Genomic DNA, 21467 nt, shown 5'->3' with positions numbered 1-21467 from the left:
TCTCTCGTCTCACTTGATTCGCCACTATCCTGAAACTTTAGGGGACACCTTTGTAAAGCACTTGGTTGACAGTTTGTTCTTTAGCAACAGATTCTTTATGCACGATACTTAATGTCAAAAAGGCAAATCAGCATTGTTTTCATCTTTGATCGGGTCAATCGAGGTTTTTTTCGGTCGAGGAAATGTCTCAGTGTGCCGCTTCTCACGATGCCGCTTTGTCCCAGGATCGTACCATCTGTGATCACACGACTGAACCATTCGTGGTCGTTGGCAATCCTCCAAGAAGATCAATGTACACGTTTCTTCGATTATCGTTCTGTTCAGTTACAATGCTTTTCGGCACCATTTCGGCACAAACTTTTTGCATGTGCAAAACTTCTATCACAGTCTGGCGTATGGTGAAAGTGTTACTGCTAAACGTCTGTCTCATTTCACAAGAGCACGCATACGTTCGGCATTATTGTCGGTTTTGGAAGTTGGAGGTCTCCCTGAGCGAGGTTCTACATCTACGTCGATATTCCGCAAGCCACCTGACGATGTATGGCGGAGGGTACTTTGAGTACCTCTATCGGTTCTCCCTTCTATTCCAGTCTCGTGTTGTTCGTGGAAAGAAAGATTGTCCACTGCTGCATGTTAAGAGCAGTCGTTTGCCTCGATGACGGCGTGTTTGGGCACAAATGTTGTGAGAGACTTGATTTATTCGATCAAGCGACACGTTTCCATTGATACCGGCCCTGTCTCGAAGTTCATCTTCAACGTGTTCTCGGCCTTCCAAAACTGATTTGTGCTACGGAAAAGCTTGCGCTCGTGATAAGGAATGTTCCCCATAGGACTGTTCAACTCTTCAGACGTCACACTCACGGATTCATCAAGTTTAACATAAAACTTGATGGCACAACGTTGCTCTAAATTCCACTGTGACAGTTTTGTACAAAAACACAACTTCACTGATGGCGCTCTCAAAAATCACGTGACGGCTGTTTGGAGCTGAAACTCTGACTGAGCACATGGAAGGGATGAACATACCGACCTACACAAGTAGAACAACACAGCGTTGCCAGATCGTTCGCTGTGTTGTCAGTCTCATTACTTTTCTCATACACTCGCAAATCACTTGTTGATCACTACCCCTGTATCATTAAAACTCGTCGTAGTTAGTTTACATGCTTCAGCTATTTAATTTCACCCAGCTTTTCATGAACGTTGGATGTATGATATAAGTTCATCACCACAATAAAGGGTGAGGTAAAAATTAAAAGTAAACACACCAGGCAGTATCATATTTGTGCCTGATGTCTACTTATAAGGGCACAGGAGAATTGATTTCAATACGTGTAACGGATTTTGTATCCAGAATATATAGATGTAATGGAATAGCTTATAAAAATATCACACTATCTGAAACAAAAGGATAGAAATATGACAGGGCATGCGTGATATACACTGACAGGCGAAAACATTCCCATCCCATGTTTAATGGCGTGCGGGTTCGCTTTTAGAACTGAATACAGCAGCTCTTGCGTGTGACATGAATTTCACAAGTCCGCAGGTATGAGGCACCAGATGTCTACAGACATGTCAAGCGAATCACGCAAATTACCGACCAGTGGGTAGTGGGTACTGAGATGGCTCCTGATAGCGCTGCAGATGTGTTCCGTCACATTCTGATAAGAAGTATTTGGTGACCATGATATCAACATGAGTTCACTATCATGATACTCAAACCACTGCAGCATGATTCCGACCTTGTGATACAGATAGTTGTTCTGCTGGAAGATGCCATCACTGATGAGGAAAACATGAGGCATGAAGGGAAGCAGGTGATCCACAATAATGTTCACGTAGTTGACAGCTATCAAGGTGCCTTGTATTACCATCACAGGAGCAACGAAAGCCCCATGAAAGTCCCCAACAGCGTAATTCTGTCCCTTCCGCCATGAGTCAGTGGCGTGGTGTATGTTAAGAGCTGTCGTTTGCCTCGATGACGGAGTGTTTGGCCACAAATGTTGTCAGAGACTTGATTTATTAGATCAGGGGACACGTTTCCACTGATAAAGGCCCTGTCTCGAAAATCGTAATTTATGATACCTTTGGGTCTGTGTGGGAACAAATAGGGTCCCGAGCCAACTGTTCAACAGTGTACGGTCAAAAGTTTGCATCGAGCCGTTGTCAGTCCTGGCACAGATGGCCGCCTACTCAGCTTTACAGCCTCCGACTGATGTGATGTTGCGTGGACGTCTGACACCTCCAATACCTACTTATGGTTTCACCATACTTCATCACTTTCCATTAATGTTCACAGCAGTAGCACATAAGTAGTGGACCAGCTTCCGATACCCTCGTTCGTGTGCGTCGGGCCAAAACAATCTGCCCTTTATCGAAGTTGCTGATGTTAGTGGATCTCATCATTTACACTCCATATCGTTGCTAGAGTTAATGGAACCAGGCACCATGGGGCATTCAGTCTCGCAGTTGGCAGAGGTCATAATGTACTGGCTCATCAATGTGTATTGCCGTTGCACAGAAGCTGGAAAGACAAAAATAGATATAAGAAAGGCAACGACAAAGAAACCTGGGTAAACGAAAGACATACTTAAACTGTTCGACGAAAGAAGGAAGTGAAAACAAAGTACTAACAGAAAGACAGCGATATACGTCACTTAGAAATGAATAAATAGGAACATATTCCAGGGCGGAATTATTGTACGTAAAGTGTAAAAAAATTGAAAAAGAAATAACCGTCGTGAAGCGCTGATTCAGCATGTATAAAAGTTAAAACATTCTTCGATGAAATTAAAAGCAAGACGTCAACATTAGTGGTGCAGGGGAAATTCCACAGTTACACGAAGAGGAGAGAGCAGATATGTGTGAAGAGTACATTGAACGTCTCTACTTGTCTGACGACATGACAGGATATGGGGGACATAGGAGATCCAATATTAAAGTCTAAGTTTAACAAACCTTTGGAAGACTGTCGATCGTAAAAGGCAACAGAGATAAGTAACATTCCTTTGAAAATTCTAAAATTATTGGAGGAAGTGTCAACGAAACGACTTCACTTCACAAAGCGAAAGAACTTAATGACCTAAAATATCAGTGAGTCACAGTTGAAACCGATGAACTCATACAAATACCTAGGTGTAATACTTTGTAGTGATGCTAAATGCCGGCTGGTGTGGCCGAGCGGTTCTAGGCGCTTCAGTCTGGAACCGCGCGACCGTTACGGTCGCAGGTACGAATCCTGCCTCGGGCTTGGATGTGAGTGATGCCCTTAGGTTAGTTAGGTTTAAGTAGTTCTAAGTTCTAGGGGACTGATGACCTCAGATGTTAAGTCCCATAATGCTCAGAGCCATTTGAACCACTTTTGATGCTACATGGGATGAGTTCATAGGTTCAGTCGTGGGTAAAGCAGGCGGTAGACTTCGGTTTATTAGTAGAATACTGGGTAAACGCAGTCACTCTACAAAGGAGAGTGCTTATAAATCACTCGTGCCATGTATCTTAGAAACTGCTAAAGTGTGTGGGATCTGTACCAAACAGGATTGGTAGGGGATAATGAACGTATACAGAGAAGACAGCACGAATGGTCATAGCTTTGTTTGATACATGATAGAGTCACAGAGATGCTGAAGAAACTGATGTATCAGACGCTTGAAAACAGACGTAACCATCCCATGAAAGCCTACTTACAAAGTTCCATGAACCGGCTTTAAATGCTTTCTCTGGAAATATGTACTAAAACTCCCTACAAATCGCTTCAGAAGGGATCGTGAGGAGTAGATTAGATTAATTACAGCACGCATTTTAACCATCATTCTTCTCTCGTTCCATACTGAATGGGTCGGGGAAAACCGTAATAACTGGTACAATGGGACGTATCCTGTGCAATGCACTTCACAGTGGTTTGTAGAGTATAGTTGTGGACGAACACTAATCAGCCCGAACATTATGACCACCTGCCTGATAGCCGGTATGTACACCTTCGGCACGGATAACGGCGGTGAGGCATCGTGGCATGGAAGCAGTGAGGCCTTGGTAGAGGGAGTTGGGTCCACATCTGCATACACAAGTCACCCAATTCACGTGAATTTCGGTGAGGGGAGCAATGATCTGTGACGCCACGTTCAATCACATCCCAGATGCGTTAGATCGGGTTCAGATCTGGCAAGTTGAGGGGGCAGTACATAAACTGGAACTCGCCACTGTTTTCCCCATCAATGCATACACCTAGAAATTTTGAATATTCTACCTTAGCTACCGATTTCTGATCGAAGTCTATTTTATTAATGGGGTCATTCCGTTTACTGTGTGGAACTGTATATACTGTGTTTTGTCAAAGTTTAATGAGAGCCCATTTGCAGAGAACCAGTTAATGATTTTCTGAAAAACATTGTTTACAGTTTCACCAGTTAATTCTTGTCTGTTGGGTGTGATAGCTATACTTGTATCATCAGCAAAAAGTACCAGCTTTGCATCTTCGTGAATATAGAATGGCAAGTCATTAATATATATTAAGAACAGCAGAGGACCCAAGACCAAACCTTGCGGCACCCCATTCTTGATTCTTCCCCAGTTTGAGAAATCACCAGATTTTTGCATATTATGTGAACTGTTTGTTTCAACTTTCTGCTCTCTTCCAGTTAGGTATGATTTAAACTATTTGAGCACTGACCCATTCATACCACAGCACTTGAGCTTATCTAGAAGTATTCCATGATTTACACAATAAAAAGCCTTTGATAGATCACAAAAATCCCAACGGGTGACTTCCGGTTACTCAGAGAATTTAATATTTCATTAGTGAAAGTACATATAGCATTTTGCGTTGAGAAACCCTTCTGGAAACCAAATTGACATTTTGTTAAAACTTTATTTTTACAAAGGTTTGGTGCTACTGTACACTACATTACTTTTTCAAGAATTTTGGATAAGGCAGACAGAAGAGAGATTGGGCGGAAGTTGTTGACATCAGATGAATCTCCTTTTTTATGCAGTGGTTTAACATTGGCATACTTCAGTCTATCTGGGAAAATACCCTGCTTCAGAGAGCTATTACATACGTGGTGTAAGATTCCCTTGAAAAGTAATACAGGACCTGTATTTATTCATTCTAAGATGACTTGAAGGTGTTTTGAATGTCATTGGGTTTCCTACACTGTATTAGGCACGGTAATGTGTTGTGTTTTTCGTTTTTCCATGTTTTTGTCGACCCCCTGTATGTACATCTGAAAATTCTGAGACGGATTTATGATGTCGTCCTCCAAAATCACTGCCATGTTAGTAACATGCCCTCACAGGTTTCACCTCTCTCTCATCTCACTAAGTTTTCACCAAAGAGTGTCTCCACATCTATGGACCACACTGTAGATGTATGAGGTGCGACAATAAAATAATGAGACTGATTTTCTTTGCAAGATGTGGCAACTCTGCAGGCTTGTGTAGGCACAATATCTTTGACCTTGGTCTATAAGCTGCTTCTAGTCCAAGCGGCACATCGATGCGACTGCTCAGTCGTGAGTTGTGCTGTAAGTTAACATGTGTTTGTATCTCTCATCAAGGAAATGGAACTGCATAACATTGTGGAATGGTATGCAATTTCTTTTTACGTTAAATCTGATGAAAACGTGACAACAATTTACGGTAAGATTCAGAAGGCTTTGGGAGAGGAGGTAATGTCAAGAGCTCAAGTTTTTCGTTGGCATAACATGTTTAATGAAGGCAGAACGAATGTTGAAGATGAAGACCGCAGTAGAAGACCATCAACCTCACGGATGGGTGTCAGCTTGGCCAGGTTGCGTGAACACGCACGATCTGATAGAAGGTTATCCGTGAAAATGATTGCAGAAGAAGCGAACGTCAATCGAGGAACCGTTCGTCTAATAATAACTGAAGATCTTAATATGAGAAAGATTTGTGCTAAAATGGTCCCCAAAAATCTGGCACCACAACAGCGAGAAAGATGGAAAACTGTGGCAGCCGATCTGTTAAAGTAAACTGAAATCAATCCAGAATTGTTGCGCCGCGTTACCATCGGTGATAAAAGTTGTTTTTTTCAGTACGATCCAGAGACAAAGCGCCAAAGTTTGCAACGGTCCGCAAAGGGATCACTTAGACCAAAAAAACCTCGCATGTCAAAGTCAAAAGTGAAATGCATGCTTGTGTGCTTGTTTGATTCCAAGGGAACTGTTCATGAAGAGTGGATGCCTCCTGGACAAACAGTTAACTAATATTACTACAAAGAAATTTTAGAAAGACTTCGTAAAAGAGTTCTTCGAGTTCGTGCCAAAATTGCTGATAATTGGATTCTGAATCACGATGATGCGCCATGCCACACTGCTCTGTCAATAGAGCAATTTTTATCCTCAAAACAAATTTTAATACTACCAAAGCCACCTTATTCATCAGATATCGCTCTGCGCGACTTTTTTCTATTTCCAAGAGTCAAACCGGCGGTCAAGGGACAGCATTTACAAGCAACACAAGATGTCCAAAAAGCTGTGACGAGGGTTTTGGAGGATATTACAGAAGATGAGTTCCAGAAATGTTACCATCAATGGCAGAAGCCCTGTGTGCAATCAGGAGGGAACTACTTTGAAGGATACAACACTAAACTTGTGATTCTTCAATTTCTCCCGGCGTATTTTCTGCTCGAACAGTCCACGGGTGTACTTCCGGTCCATAGTGTCCAACGGGCACAATATTTCGGCGATCACACATGTCGCCTTCGTCAGGTGCGCTGACGAACTGAGCTGCTGAGGGCGGCCGTCCTAAATCCCTTACCACCGCGAGGCGTTCTCTCCGCGGTCCGCGCCGCCCGGCGGTCGCTGAGAGGCTGGCGAAGGCGTCTGTGGTGGCGTCAGTGTAACAGCCTCGTCCGCTCTGGTCGCTCGTTCGTTTTCTTTTTGCGGACTCATCAACAGAGATAGCGGCTATAACCTCAGCAAGGCATGGGAGCCAGCACTGAGTCTAAATAAAGAGGGAAGACTGCAACAAGCATGTAATAAGCTGAGTGAATTGGCGACGAAACGGCGATTGTCTCGACGAAGACGCAGGCAATAGCTATTTGTAGAAGACCACTCCCTCCTAACATCCAGGTCATTGAGATAAGGGGTACTCCAGTCCCATGGTCAAAAACAGCAAAATACTTGGGTGTGACCTTTGATAGGCGATTGACATGGCAATCTCATATTCGAGAGAAAGCCAGGAGAAGAATGGTACAGCTTTACCCACTATTAAACCCATCGTCAACACTACCATCGAGACTGGGGGTGATGTACCTTTCATTGGTGCGACCAATCTTGGATTACGCCGCTGTTGTGTGGGGCAATGCTGCTCCAACCCACATACAACGGCTACAAAGAACTCAGAACCGTGCTCTGAAAAGGGCACTCCACCTGCCATACCGATTGCCAACGAATTAACTTCACCAACTCGCAGGCGTACCCTATTTGAGGGACCTATTCAGAACCACTGCCAAAACCTTTTACGAAAACACAACAGTCAGATAACGACCTTGTACGAGAACTTGGACACAGGGTGCACTAGCTGGCCTCCACGAGATGGCCCGACGACCTACGCGAATAACAAGACTCCACATCTTGTGTATATATTTTTATATAATTTTTAATTATATTTTTTATTTTAATTTTTTAAATCTTATTTTATAGTATTGACTATTTATTTTATTGTGGTGTCACCGCCAGACACCACACTTGCTAGGTGGTAGCTTTTAAATGGGCCGCGGTCCGTTAGTATACGTCGGACCCGCGTGTCGCCACTATCAGTGATTGCAGACCGAGCGCCGCCACACGCCAGGTCTAGAGAGACTTCCTAGCACTCGCCCCAGTTGTACAGCCGACTTTGCTTGGGATGGTTCACTGTCTACATACGTTCTCATTTGCAGAGACGACAGTTTAGCACAGCCTTCAGCTACGTCATTTGCTACGACCTAGCAAGGCGCCATGTTCAGTTACTACGAATGTATTCTGAACAGATAATATTGTGAATCATGTACCGCTAAGAGCGACGTTCATCATTAATGGATTAAAGTTAAGTATCAAACTATCTACGTCCGCTTTCTGAATTCTAATTCCTTATCATGTTCCAGACCTCACGTCAGTATAGTTCTTCCCTACTCACGTCAACCTGCGTGAGCTAAAACGCGAGCATTTCGGCCTCGTCTAGTAACACGGTGTTGGCTCTTCTGCCAAAAGAATATTTATCTGTTATTTTATTTATTTATTTTATTATTTTATGAAAAAAGGTGAATGAATGAGTGTGAGAATGTGTTAAGTGTAATATGTATGAGTGCGTACAATGTTACTGTTGTTGTTGTGGTCTTCAGTAATGAGACTGGTTTGATGCAGCTCTCCATGCTACTCTATCCTGTGCACACTTCTTCATCTCCCAGTACCTACTGCGACCTAAATCCTTCTGAATCTGCTTAGTGTATTCATCTCTTGTTCTCCCTCTACGATTTTTACCCTCCACGCTAGCCCTCCAATACTAAATTGGTGATCCCTTGATGCCTCAGAACATGTCCTACCAATCGATCCCTTCTTCTGGTCAAGTTGTGCCACAAACTTCTCTTCTCCCCAATCCTATTCAATACTTCCTCATTAGTTATGTGATCTACCCATCTAATTTTCAGCATTCTTCTGTAGCACCACATTTCAAAAGCTTCTATTCGCTTCTTGTCCAAACTATTTTCGTACATGCTTCATTTACATACATGGCTACACTCCATACAAATACTTTCAGAAATGATGACTTCCTAACACTTAAACCCATACTCGATGTTAACAAATTTCTCTTCTTCAGAAACGCTTTCCTTGACATTGCCAGTCTACATTTTATATCCTCTCTATTTTGACCGTCATCAGTTATTTTGCTCCCCAAATAGCAAAACTCCTTTACTACATTAAGTGTCTCATTTCCTAATCTAATTCACTCAGCGTCACCTGACTTAATCCGACTACATTCCATTATCCTCGTTTTGCTTTTGTTGATGTTCATCTTATATACTCCTCCCAAGACACTGTCCATTGCGTTCCACTGCTCTTACAAGTCCTTTGCTGTCTCTGACAGAATTACAATGTCATCGGCAAACCTCAAAGTTTTTATTTCTTCTCCAAGAATTTTAATACCAACTCCGAATTTTTCTTTTGTTTCCTTTACTGCTTGCTCAATATACAGATTGAATAATAACGGGGAGAGGCTACAACCCTGTCTCACTCCCTTCCCAACCACTGCTTCCCTTTCATGCCCCTCGACTCTTCTGACTGCCATCTGGTTTCTGTACAAATTGTAAATAGCCTTTCGCTCCCTGTATTTTATCCCTGCCACCTTTAGAATTTGAAAGAGAGTATTCCAGTCAACATTGTCAAAATCTTTCTCTAAGTCTACAAATGCTATAAACGTAGGTTTGCCTTTTCTTATTCTTTTTTTTAAGATAAGTCGTAAGGTCAGTATTGCCTCACGCGTTCCAGTATTTCTACGGAATCCAAACTGATCTTCCCCGAGGTCGGCTTCTACTAGTTTTTCCATTCGTCTGTAAAGAATTCGTGTTAGTATTTTGCAGCTGTGGCTTATTAAACTGATAGTTCGGTAATTTTCACATCTGTCAACACCTGCTTTCTTTGGGATTGGAATTATTATATTCTTCTTGAAGTCCGAGGATGCCATGTGACGTCCGCAACGACAAAACACAACGATCGACAACGAACAAAATGGAAAAAAAGGCGTAGCCGCATGGCTTGAACTTCTATTTTCAGACTGGGCATTTCTCGATGCCCCAATATATTCTGCAGCGCGCTCAGGAGCTCAGTTCGTCAGCGCACCTGACGATGGCGACATGTCCGATCGCCGAAATATTGTGCCCGTTGGAAGCTACGGCCCGGCAGTACGCCCGTGGACTGTTCGAGCGATACTAAACTTGACTAAACGGTAAGCAACAACCCGTGTGTTTGTACTGACCGGTCATGGGCCCCATGATGAAGAAGGTGGAGGCGACGAGCGCGAGCAGGCGCTGCCTGGCGAGCAGCCGCAGGACCCCGCGCAGCCCGTCCGTCGCGGCGGGTCGCAGGCCTCGCGGCTCTCGCAGGCGCACGGCGGCGTACAGCAGCGCCAGCAGGTTGACCGCGGCGCACAGCCCGAAGCTGCCCAGGAAGCCGAGCGCGCGGTTGCTGACGCCCGCCAGCGACGAGCCGACCGGCGTGCCCACGAACACGCACGCCATGAGGACGCCCATGCGCGCCGTGCGCTCCTCCGCCGACGTCACGTCCGCCAGGTAGCTCGTCACGCCCACGGCCAGCACGCCTGCCACGAGCGTTCTGTTAGCCTGTATCAGTACCTCACAAATGTAATTGATCACACAAAGCGCGAAATCGTGAAATTTCCACGGAATTTTACACATTTCTCTGGAAACCGGAAACTATTCACTTTTAAGCCACATCGCGAAATAATTGACTAAAATTTGCAAAATCTCGCCTTTTGAACTTAACTGCGATAATTCGATTGGGGTTATGGTAATACAATCCGCATATCGATTGTACAACATTTCGATATACAGGGTGTTACAAAAAGGTACGACCAAACTTTCAGGAAACATTCCTCACACACAAATAAAGAAAAGATGTTATGTGGACATGTGTCCGCAAATGCTCAATTTCCATGTTAGAGCTCATTTTAGTTTCGTTCACCTACGCTCAATGGAGCACGTTATCATGATTTCGTACGGGATACTCTACCTGTGCTGCTAGAACATGTGCCTTTACAAGTACGACACAACATGTGGTTCATGCGCGATGGAGCTCCTGCACATTTCAGTCGAAGTGATCGTACGCTTCTCAACAACAGATTCGGTGACCGATGGATTGGTAGAGGCGGACCAATTCCGTGGCCTCCTCGCTCTCCTGACCTCAACCCTCCTGACTTTCATTTATGGGGGCATTTGAAAGCTCTTGTCTACGCAACCCCGGTACCAAATGTAGAGACTCTTCGTGCTCGTATTGTGGACGGCTGTGATACAATACGCCATTCTCCAGGGCTGCATCAGCGCATCAGGGATTCTATGCGACGGAGGGTGGATGCATGCATCCTCGCTAACGGAGGACATTTTGAACATTTCCTGTAACAAAGTGTTTGAAGTCACGCTGGTACGTTCTGTTGCTGTGTGTTTCCATTCCATGATTAATGTGATTTGAAGAGAAGTAACAAAATGAGCTCCAACATGGAAAGTAAGCGTTTCCGGACACATGTCCACATAACATATTTTCTTTCTTTGTGTGTGAGGAATTTTTCCTGAAACTTTGGCCGTACCTTTTTGTAATACCCTGTATATAGAATACACTCCTGGAAATGGAAAAAAGAACACATTCACACCGGTGTGTCAGACCCACCATAATTGCTCCGGACACTGCGACAGGGCTGTACAAGCAATGATCACACGCACGGCACAGCGGACACACCAGGAACCGCGGTGTTGGCCGTCGAATGGCGCTAGCTGCGCAGCATTTGTGCACCGCCGCCGTCAGTGTCAGCCAGTTTGCCGTGGCATACGGAGCTCCATCGCAGACTTTAACACTGGTAGCATGCCGCGACAGCGTGGACGTGAACCATATGTGCAGTTGACGGACTTTGAGCGAGGGCGTATAGTGGGCATGCGGGAGGCCGGGTGGACGTACCGCTGAATTGCTCAACACGTGGGGCGTGAGGTCTCGACAGTACATCAATGTTGTCGCCAGTGGTCGGCGGAAGGTGCACGTGCCCGTCGACCTGGGACCGGACCGCAGCGACGCACGGATGCACGCCAAGACCGTAGGATCCGACGAAGTGTCGTAGGGGACCGCACCGCCACTTCCCAGCAAATTAGGGACACTGTTGCTCCTGGGGTATCGGCGAGGACCATTCGCAACCGTCTCCATGAAGCTGGGCTACGCTCCCGCACACCGTTAGGCCGTCTTCCGCTCACGCCCCAACATCGTGCAGCCCGCCTCCAGTGGTGTCGCGACAGGCGTGAATGGAGGGACGAATGGAGACGTGTGCCAATGATGGTCGTACGCGTGTTTGGCGCCGTGCAGGTGAGGGCCACAATCAAGACTGCATACGGCAGAGGCACACAGGGCCAACACCCGGCATCATGGTGTGGGGAGCGATCTCCTACACTGGCCGTACACCTCTGGTGATTGTCGAGGGGACACTGAATAGTGCACGGTACATCCAAACCGTCATCGAACCCATCGTTCTACCATTCCTAGACCGGCAAGGGAACTTGCTGTTCCAACAGGACAATGCACGTCCGCATGTATCCCGTGCCACCCAACGTGCTCTAGAAGGTGTAAGTCAACTACCCTGGCCAGCAAGATCTCCGGATCTTTCCCCCATTGAGCATGTTTGGGACTGGATGAAGCGTCGTCTCACGCGGTCTGCACGTCCAGCACGAACGCTGGTCCAACTGAGGCGCCAGGTGGAAATGGCATGGCAAGCCGTTCCACAGGACTACATCCAGCATCTCTACGATCGTCTCCATGGGAGAATAGCAGCCTGCATTGCTGGGAAAGGTGGATATACACTGTACTATTGCCGACATTGTGCATGCTCTGTTGCCTGTGTCTATGTGCCTGTGGTTCTGTCAGTGTGATCATGTGATGTATCTGACCCCAGGAATGTGTGAATAAAGTTTCCCCTTCCTGGGACAATGAATTCACGGTGTTCTTATTTCAATTTCCAGAAGTGTATATCGAGTGGTTAGCACACTGGACTCGCATTCGGGAGGACGACGGTTCAATCCCGTCTCCGGCCATCCTGATTTAGGTTTTCCGTGATTTCCCTAAATCATTTCAGGCAAATGCCGGGATGGTTCCTTTGAAAGGGCACGGCCGATTTCCTTCCCCATCCTTCCCTAACCGGAGCTTGTGCTCCGTCTCTAATGACCTCGTTATCGACGGGACGTTAAACAACACTAACCTAACCTACAATATATCGAGTATTCCAAAGACATTCTACAATGTTCTGGCGGTGTATTCAGTATTGTGTGTTGGAAATCGTGGATCGCCAGTGCATTGAGTGTGGTATTTTGTGTCTTGTTTTCGTGCTACAGATGATTAATATGGTAGTGCAGTTTTCGGCCGAGAAAAGGAATTTTCGACAGAAGGATTTAATGTTTTCGACAAAAGTATGCCGGCCGGGGTAGCCGAGCGGTTCTAGGCGCTGCAGTCTGGAACCGCGCCACCGCTACGGTCGCAGGTTCCAATCCTGCCTCGGGCATGGATGTGTGTGATGTCCTTAGGTTAGTTAGGTTTAAGTAGTTCTAAGTTCTCGGGGACTGATGACCTCAGCTGTTAAGTCCCATAGTGCTCAGAGCCATTTCTACCATTTGACAAACGTACGGAGATACGTGCAAATACTGCAATGTGCGTATTGAGTGGCAGAGGAACGACACATGCCTGAAACACATTAATAACAGTTCTTCCCATAAGAAGAACAAGGAGAAGGCGCTAACAACTACTGGTATAGAAAGACAAGCTACGCTCACGGAAGTCACTGTAGCAGCGAAACAAGCGAAAAATGATAAAGAAGAATTCATTTTATCGACTGCTCGACCTTTCATTGAGGCTAACATTCCGATGGAAAACGTTGTTTGATTCATACAAGAGTGGACTCTACACGTGATTCAACCAATAAATAAGAAAGGGGCCAAGATTTACTGTCTTGATCATACGAGAGACGCTCAGTAAGTAATGCAACACTTTTTTTCCCTCGATAACTTTCGGTTTAAGAAATGGAGACTTGTTGTCGGACATTGTGGAATATACCCGCTTCATCGCATATACACGACTGGCCATTAAAATTTCTACACTACGAAGATGACGTGCTACAGACGCGAAATTTAACCGACAGGAAGAAGTTGCTGTGATATGCAAATGATTAACTTTTCAGAGCATTCACACAAGGTTGGCGCCGGTGGCGACACCTACAACGTGCTGACATGAGGAAAATTTCCAACCGATTTCTCATACACAAAGAGCAGTTGAACGGCGTTGCCTGGTGAAACGTTGTGATGACTCGTGTAAGGTGGAGAAGTGCGAACCATCACGTTTCCGACTTTGATAAAGGTCGGATTGTAGCCTATTGCGATTGCGGTTTATCGTATCGCGACGTTGCTTCTCGCATTGGTCGAGATCCATTGACTTAGCAGAATATGGAATCGGTGGGTTCAGGAGGGTAATACGGAACGCCGTGCTGGATCCCAACGGCCTCGTATCACTAGCAGTCGAGATGACAGGCATCTTATCTGCACGGCTGTAACGGATCGTGCAGCCACGTCTCGATTCCTGAGTCAACAGATGGGGACGTTTGCGAGACAACAACCATCTGCACGAACAGTTCGACGACGTTTGCAGCAGCATGGACTATCAGCTCGGAGACCGTGGCTGCGGTTACCATTAACGTTGCATCACAGACAGGAGCGCCTGCGATGGTGTATTCGACGATCAACCTGGGTGCACGAATGGCAAAACATCATTTTTTCGGATGAATCCAGGTTCTGTTTACAGCATCATGATGGTCGCATCCGTGCTTGGCGACATCGCGGTGAATGCACATTGGAAGCGTGTATTCGTCGTCGCCATACTGTCGTATCACCGGCGTGATGGTAAGGAGTGCCATTGGTTACACGTCTCGGTCACCTCTTGTTCGCACTGACGGCACTTTGAACAGTGGACGTTACATTTCAGATGTATTACGACCCGTGGCTCTACCCTTTATTCGATCTCTGCAGAATCCTACATTTCAGCAGGATGATGCACGACCGCGTGTTGCAGGTCGTGAACGGGCCTTTCTGGATACAGAAAATGACCGACTGCTGCCCTGGCCAGCACATTCTCCATATCTCTCACCAACTGAAAATGTCTGGCCAATGGTGGCTGAGCAACTGGCTCGTCACAATACGCCAGTCACTACTCCTGTTGAACTGTGGTATCGTGTTGAAGCTGCATGCGTAACCGTACCTGTACCCGCCATCCAAGCTCTGTTTGACTCAATGCCCAGGCGTATCAAGGCCGTTATTACGGCCAGAGGTTGTTGTTCTGGGTACTGATTTCTCAGAATCTATGAACCCAAATTGCGTGAAAATGTTATCATGTCAGTTCCAGTATAATATATTTGTCCAATGAATACCCGTTTATCATCTGCATTTTTTCTTGGTGTAGTAATTATAATGGCCAGTAGTGTACTTTGCTGGACCCTACGCAACAATCCAGCATCCACCATTGTCGAAGGGCCATGCACAAGAGCTATTATGTCTTATAAATCCACAGGTGGAGTACTGGAAACTTGTTCCTTTAGGTCCCCAAAAATAAGAATCTAACCGGTGAAGATTTGGGAACGTAGATGCCAGGACATTGGACCTTTGCAACAGTCCATTTCCCTGTAAAAGCTCGACGTAAATAGTTACACACAATCATTGCAAAATGTAGCGGTGCAGCATCATGTTGAAACACAATAGCTGTAAAACAAACACCAAGTGGGACGTTTTCTAATACCTCAGACAAAGTATTACAAAGAAACAGGTACTATTGAAATTATCTGTAAATAGGTAAGGACCCAAAAGCACGCCTCTCACGATTCCAGCCCACAGGTTTATGCCAAAGCGTGCCTCAAGTGCGTTATGTTCCGACCAAGAATGGATGTTGTGGAGGTTGAAAATACCTTCCTGAGTGAAGCTAGATTTTCCAGTTCGCATCACGTTATTTATAATATCCTCGTTATCTTCCACTTGATGCAAAATCCGTTCATAAAACTGTAGTCCTCGAATGATGTCGTCTAGCCACTAGTGTTGAGTTAATATGTAATGACATGGATGCAGTTCTTCGACCCGCCAGGGTAGCCGAGAGCATAGCCGGCACTGTAGCTCAGCGTGTTCGGTGAGAGGGTTTAGCTACCCTCTGTAATAAAAAAACTGAGTGAACGGACCAACAAAGAATCCGAACGGGTGTCATCGGACGTCCGCCACGAACAAAATTCAACGAACAATATAGAACAAAGTGAGATTAAAAAAAGAGCACTAACGCGCTGCGTCATGGACTCGGGGAGGCGCGCCGGCCTCGGAACGAATCAGCCCAGCGGATTAACGACCAGGGCCAGTGTGCCGGCCAGCCTGGTGTGGTTTTTAGGCGGTTTCCCACATCCCACTAGGTGAATACCGGGCTGGTCCCCACGTTCCACCAGTTACACGCGTCGCAGACATTTGAAACACGTTCGCACTATTTCACGATTTACACTAGATGCAGACAGCTCGGGTACACTGATTCCTTCACTGGGGGTACGGGGTGGCGCCAGGAAGGGCTTCCGGCCACCCCTAAAACTAACACTGCCAAATACGTTCTAACCGCGCCGACCCTGCGATCGCTGCAGGACTATGGCGTAAGCGAAAGAAAGATGGATGCAGTTCTTCGATGTGCAACACTTCAATAACCAGTCTTTCAGATACCTGGAACTGCATTGCAATAAAGATGGCTAGTAAACAGTTTCTACTGTTTGTGGAGTAAATCTAGTCCTTGGACAGCCTCCGTAGATTGCCGATTTCCGAAGGTGTTGCTTCAGGTGACGAAAAAAATTCTTAACGGGATGGCGCCTTTGAGGGTTGTTGTTGTTGTGGTCTTCAGTGCTGAGACTGGTTTGATGCAGCTCTCCATGCTAATCTATCCTGTGCAAGCCTCTTCATCTCCCAGTACCTACTGCAAACCTACATCCTTCTGAATCTGCTTAGTGTATTCATCTCTTGGTCTCCCTCTACTATTTTTACCCTCCACGCTGCCCTCTAATACTAAATTGGTGATCCCTTGATGCCTCAGAACATGTCCTACCAACCGATCCCTTCTTCTGGTCAAGTTGTGCCACAAACTTCTCTTTTCCCCAATCCTATTCAATACTTCCTCATTAGTAATGAGATCTACCCATCTTATCTTCAGCATTCTTCTGTAGCATCACATTTCGAAAGCTTCTATTCTCTTCTTGTCCAAACTATTTATCGTCCATGTTTCACTTCCATACATGGCTACACTTCATACAAATACTTTCAGAAACGACTTCCTGACACTTAAATCTATACTTGATGTTAACAAATTTCTCTTCTTCAGAAATGCTTTCCTTGACATTGCCAGTCTACATTTTATATCCTCTCTACTTCGACCATCATCAGTTATGTTGCTCCCCAAATAGCAAAACTCTTTTACTACTTTCAGTGTCTCATTTCCTAATCTAATTCCCTCAGCATCACCTGGCTTAATCCGACTACATTCCATTATCCTCGTTTTGCTTTTGTTGATGTTCATCTTATATCCTCCTTTCGAGACACTGTCCATTGCGTTCCACTGCTCTTACAAGTCCTTTGCTGTCTCTGACAGAATTACAATGTCATCGGCGAACCTCAAAGTTTTTATTTCTTCTCCATGGATTTTAATACCTACTCCGAATTTTTCTTTTGTTTCCTTTACTGCTTGCTCAATATACAGACTGAATAACATCGGGGAGAGGCTACAACCCTGTCTCACTCCCTTCCCAACCACTGCTTCCCTTTCATGCCCCTCGACTCTTATAACTGCCATCTGGTTTCTGTACAAATTGTAAATAGCCTTTCGCTCCCTGTACTTTACCCCTGCCACCTTCAGAATTTGAAAGAGAGTATTCCAATCTACATTGGCAAAAGCTTTCTCTAAGTCTACAAACGCTAGAAATGTAGGTTTGCCTTTCCTTAATCTTTCTTCTAACATGAGTCGTAAGGCCAGTATTGCCTCACGTGTTCCAGTATTTCTACGAAATCCAAACTGATCTTCCCCGAGGTCGGCTTGTACCAGTTTTACCATTCGTCTGTAAAGAATTCGCGTTAGCATTTTGCAGCAATGGCTTATTAAACTGATAGTTCGGTAATTTTCACATCTGTCAACACCTGTTTTCTTTGGGATTGGAATTATTATATTTTTCTTGAAGTCTGAGGGTATTTCGCCTGTGTCTTTCATCTTGCTCACCAGATGGTAGAGTTTCGTCAGGACTGGCTCTCCCAAGGCCGTCAGTAGTTCCAATGGAATGTTGTCTACTCCGCGGGCCTTGTTTCGACTCAGGTCTTTCAGTGCTCTGTCAAACTCTACACGCAGTATGGTATCTCCCATTTCATCTTCATCTACATCCTCTTCCATTTCCACAATATTATCCTCAAGTACATCGCCCTTGTATATACCCTCTATATACCCCTTCCACATTTCTGCTTTCTCTTCTTTGCTTAGAACTGGGTTTCCATCTGAGCTCTTGATGTTCATACAAGTGGTTCTCTTATCTCCAAAGGTCTCTTTAATTTTCCTGTAGGCAGTGTCTATCATACCCCTAATGAGATAAGCCTCTACATCCTTACATTTGTCCTCTAGCCATCCCTGCTTAGCCATTTTGCACTTGCTGCCGATCTCATTTTTGAGTCGTTTGTATTCCTTTTTGCCTACTTCATTTATTGCATTTTTTATATTTTCTCCTTTCATCAATTAAATTCAATATTTCTTCTGTTACCCAAGGATTTCTACTAGGACTCGTCTTTTTACCTACTTGATCCTCTGCTACCTTGACTACTTCATCCCTCAAAGCTACCCATTCTTCTTATACTGTATTTATTTCCCCCATTCCTGACAATTGTTCCTTTATGCTCTCCCTGAAACCCTGTACAACCTCTGGTTCTTTCAGTTTATCCAGGTCCCATCTCCTTAATTTCCCACCTTTTTGCAGTTTCTTCAGTTTTAATCTACTGGTTGTAACCAATAGATTGTGGTCAGAGTCCACATCTGCCCCTGGAAATGTCTTACAATTTAAAACCTGGTTCCTAAATCTCTGTCTTACCATTATACACTCCTGGAAATGGAAAAAAGAACACATTGACACCGGTGTGTCAGACCCACCATACTTGCTCCGGACACTGCGAGAGGGCTGTACAAGCAATGATCACACGCACGGCACAGCGAACACACCAGGAACCGCGGTGTTGGCCGTCGAATGGCGCTAGCTGCGCAGCATTTGTGCACCGCCGCCGTCAGTGTCAGCCAGTTTGCCGTGGCATACGGAGCTCCATCGCAGTCTTTAACACTGGTAGCATGCCGCGACGTGAACCGTATGTGCAGTTGACGGACTTTGAACGAGGACGTATAGTGGGCATGCGGGAGGCCGGGTGGACGTACCGCCGAATTGCTCAACATGTGGGGCGTGAGGTCTCCACAGTACATCGATGTTGTCGCCAGTGGTCGGCGGAAAGTGCACGTGCCCGTCGTCCTGGGACCGGACCGCAGCGACTCACGGATGCACGCCAATACCGTAGGATCCTACGCAGTGCCGTAGGGGACCGCACCCCCACTTCCCAGCAAATTAGGGAACTGTTGCTCCTGGGGTATCGGCGAGGACCATTCGCAACCGTCTCCATGAAGCTGGGCTACGGTCCCGCACACCGTTAGGCAGTCTTCCGCTCACGCCCCAACATCGTGCAGCCCGCCTCCAGTGGTGTCGCGACAGGCGTGAATGGAGGGACGAATGGAGACGTGTCGTCTTCAGCGATGAGAGTCGCTTCTGCCTTGGTGCCAATGATGGTCGTATGCGTGTTTGGCGCCGTGCAGGTGAGCGCCACAATCAGGACTGCATACGACCGAGGCCAACACCCGGCATCATGGTGTGGGGAGCGATCTCCTACACTGGCCGTACACCTCTGGTGATCGTCGAGGGGACACTGAATAGTGCACGATACATCCAAACCGTCATCGAACCCATCGTTCTACCATTCCTAGACCGGCAAGGGAACTTGCTGTTCCAACAGGACAATGCACGTCCGCATGTATCCCGTGCCACCCAAAGTGCTCTAGAAGGTGTAAGTCAAATACCCTGGCCAGCAAGATCTCCGGATCTGTCCCCCATTGAGCATGTTTAGGACTGGATGAAGCGTCGGTCGTCTCACGCGGTCTGCACGTCCAGCACGAACGCTGGTCCAACTGAGGCGCCAGGTGGAAATGGCATGGCAAGCCGTTCCACAGGACTACATCCAGCATCTCTACGATCGTCTCCATGGGAGAATAGCAGCCTGCATTGCTGCGAAAGGTGGATATACACTGTACTAGTGCCGACATTGTGCATTCTCTGTTGCCTGTGTCTATGTGCCTGTGGTTCTGTCAGTGTGATCATATGATGTATCTGACCCCAGGAATGTGTCAATAAAGTTTCCCCTTCCTGGGACAATGAATTCACGGTGTTCTTAATTCAATTTCCAGGAGTGTATAACCTATGTGGTATCGTTTAGTATCTCCAGGGTTCTTCCATGTATACAACCTTCTTTCATGATTCTTAAACCAAGTGTTAGCTATGACTAAGTTGTGCTCTGTGCAAAATTCTACCAGGCGGCTTCCTCTTACATTTCTTAGCCCTAATCCATATCCACCTAATACGTTTCCTTCTCTCCTTTTTCCTACAGTCGAATTCGGGTGCATCTCATAACCCAGCTGCCGCTGCTGCTTGTTGTGCATATGCTGATGAGTACCCTCTTTGAGGGTACTCTGCAGCATATGCACAAGAAGCAGCAGCGGCAGCTGGGTTATGAGATGCACCCAGCACCAAAAACATTTCGATGTACTCCATCGAGTACCTACTCTACATGAACCTGGCAGGACCAGTTACGGTTGTGGAGCGCGTGGTTAATAGACACATGTATTCAGTTTAATGGATCCCACTGACATGTGATAGACTATTGTCATGTGAGGAAATAACGGTGAGAACTAGGGGAAGGATGCCTAAAAAATATAAAAAAGGACCCTGAGAGGATTCGAACCATAGCTTCACGCAGGATGGGTATTTAACGTCCCAGCAGTCTACCCAGTGAGCTGCGATGGCTTATATGGTAGTGTGGGGTGATACACATGCACTGCACAATGCGATTATTGCCAGTTCCTCTTTTTAATACCCGTGTTTTCAAAACGCACCTGATCCAATTTTGCTAGATAAACTTTTCTTTTCAGTCTGGATGGGGAATCGCGTGCCAGCCTCCAAGAGCAGCCTTTTTTTTTTTTGTTCGTCTTGTATAGACAGTAGCTCTGCAGAATATATAGCTAAGTTTTGTGTTTGATAGACGACAGTTCAATAGTTCAGTTTTGTCTTTGACAACGCTTATTTCTGCCGAACACTTGTAAACTACTCCACACCCCGTTTTCGTGGTATTTATGTCGCATTCCGAAATGCGACCCGTTAGATGGCAATACTCAGCAGGACCAGGAACACCTCCAATGATGTCCAACGCAGCCTGAGCGAACGTCAGAATCAAAATAAAAAAAAAAAAAATTAGGGGACCACGACCATACAGCCCAAAAGATTGATCAACAACTATTTATTCTAGTTACCGAGGAATTCCCCTATTGAATTTGGCCTTTAATATTTTGTGTAGTATTACCTACAATAGA

At 45.8% G+C, this 21467-nt stretch overlaps 1 protein-coding gene across 4 annotated transcripts in view; it reads right to left on the bottom strand.

The window, feature by feature from the left end:
• The window catches only part of LOC126335312 (solute carrier family 46 member 3-like), a 458236-nt gene that overhangs the window by 56007 nt on the left and 380762 nt on the right, over positions 1-21467 (bottom strand). For all 4 annotated transcript variants that reach the window (XM_049998458.1, XM_049998456.1, XM_049998455.1 and 1 more), the window contains exon 5: positions 9976-10317. In XM_049998458.1, coding sequence (XP_049854415.1) covers positions 9976-10317 — 342 coding nt within the window. The remainder of the gene's footprint in view (positions 1-9975; positions 10318-21467) is intronic.

This window comes from Schistocerca gregaria, chromosome 2 (genome assembly GCF_023897955.1).
Source record: "Schistocerca gregaria isolate iqSchGreg1 chromosome 2, iqSchGreg1.2, whole genome shotgun sequence".
Classification (NCBI taxonomy): Eukaryota; Metazoa; Arthropoda; class Insecta; order Orthoptera; family Acrididae; genus Schistocerca; species Schistocerca gregaria.
Note: the sequence above shows the minus strand (reverse complement) of the source record. Positions and strands in the feature narration are given on the sequence as shown.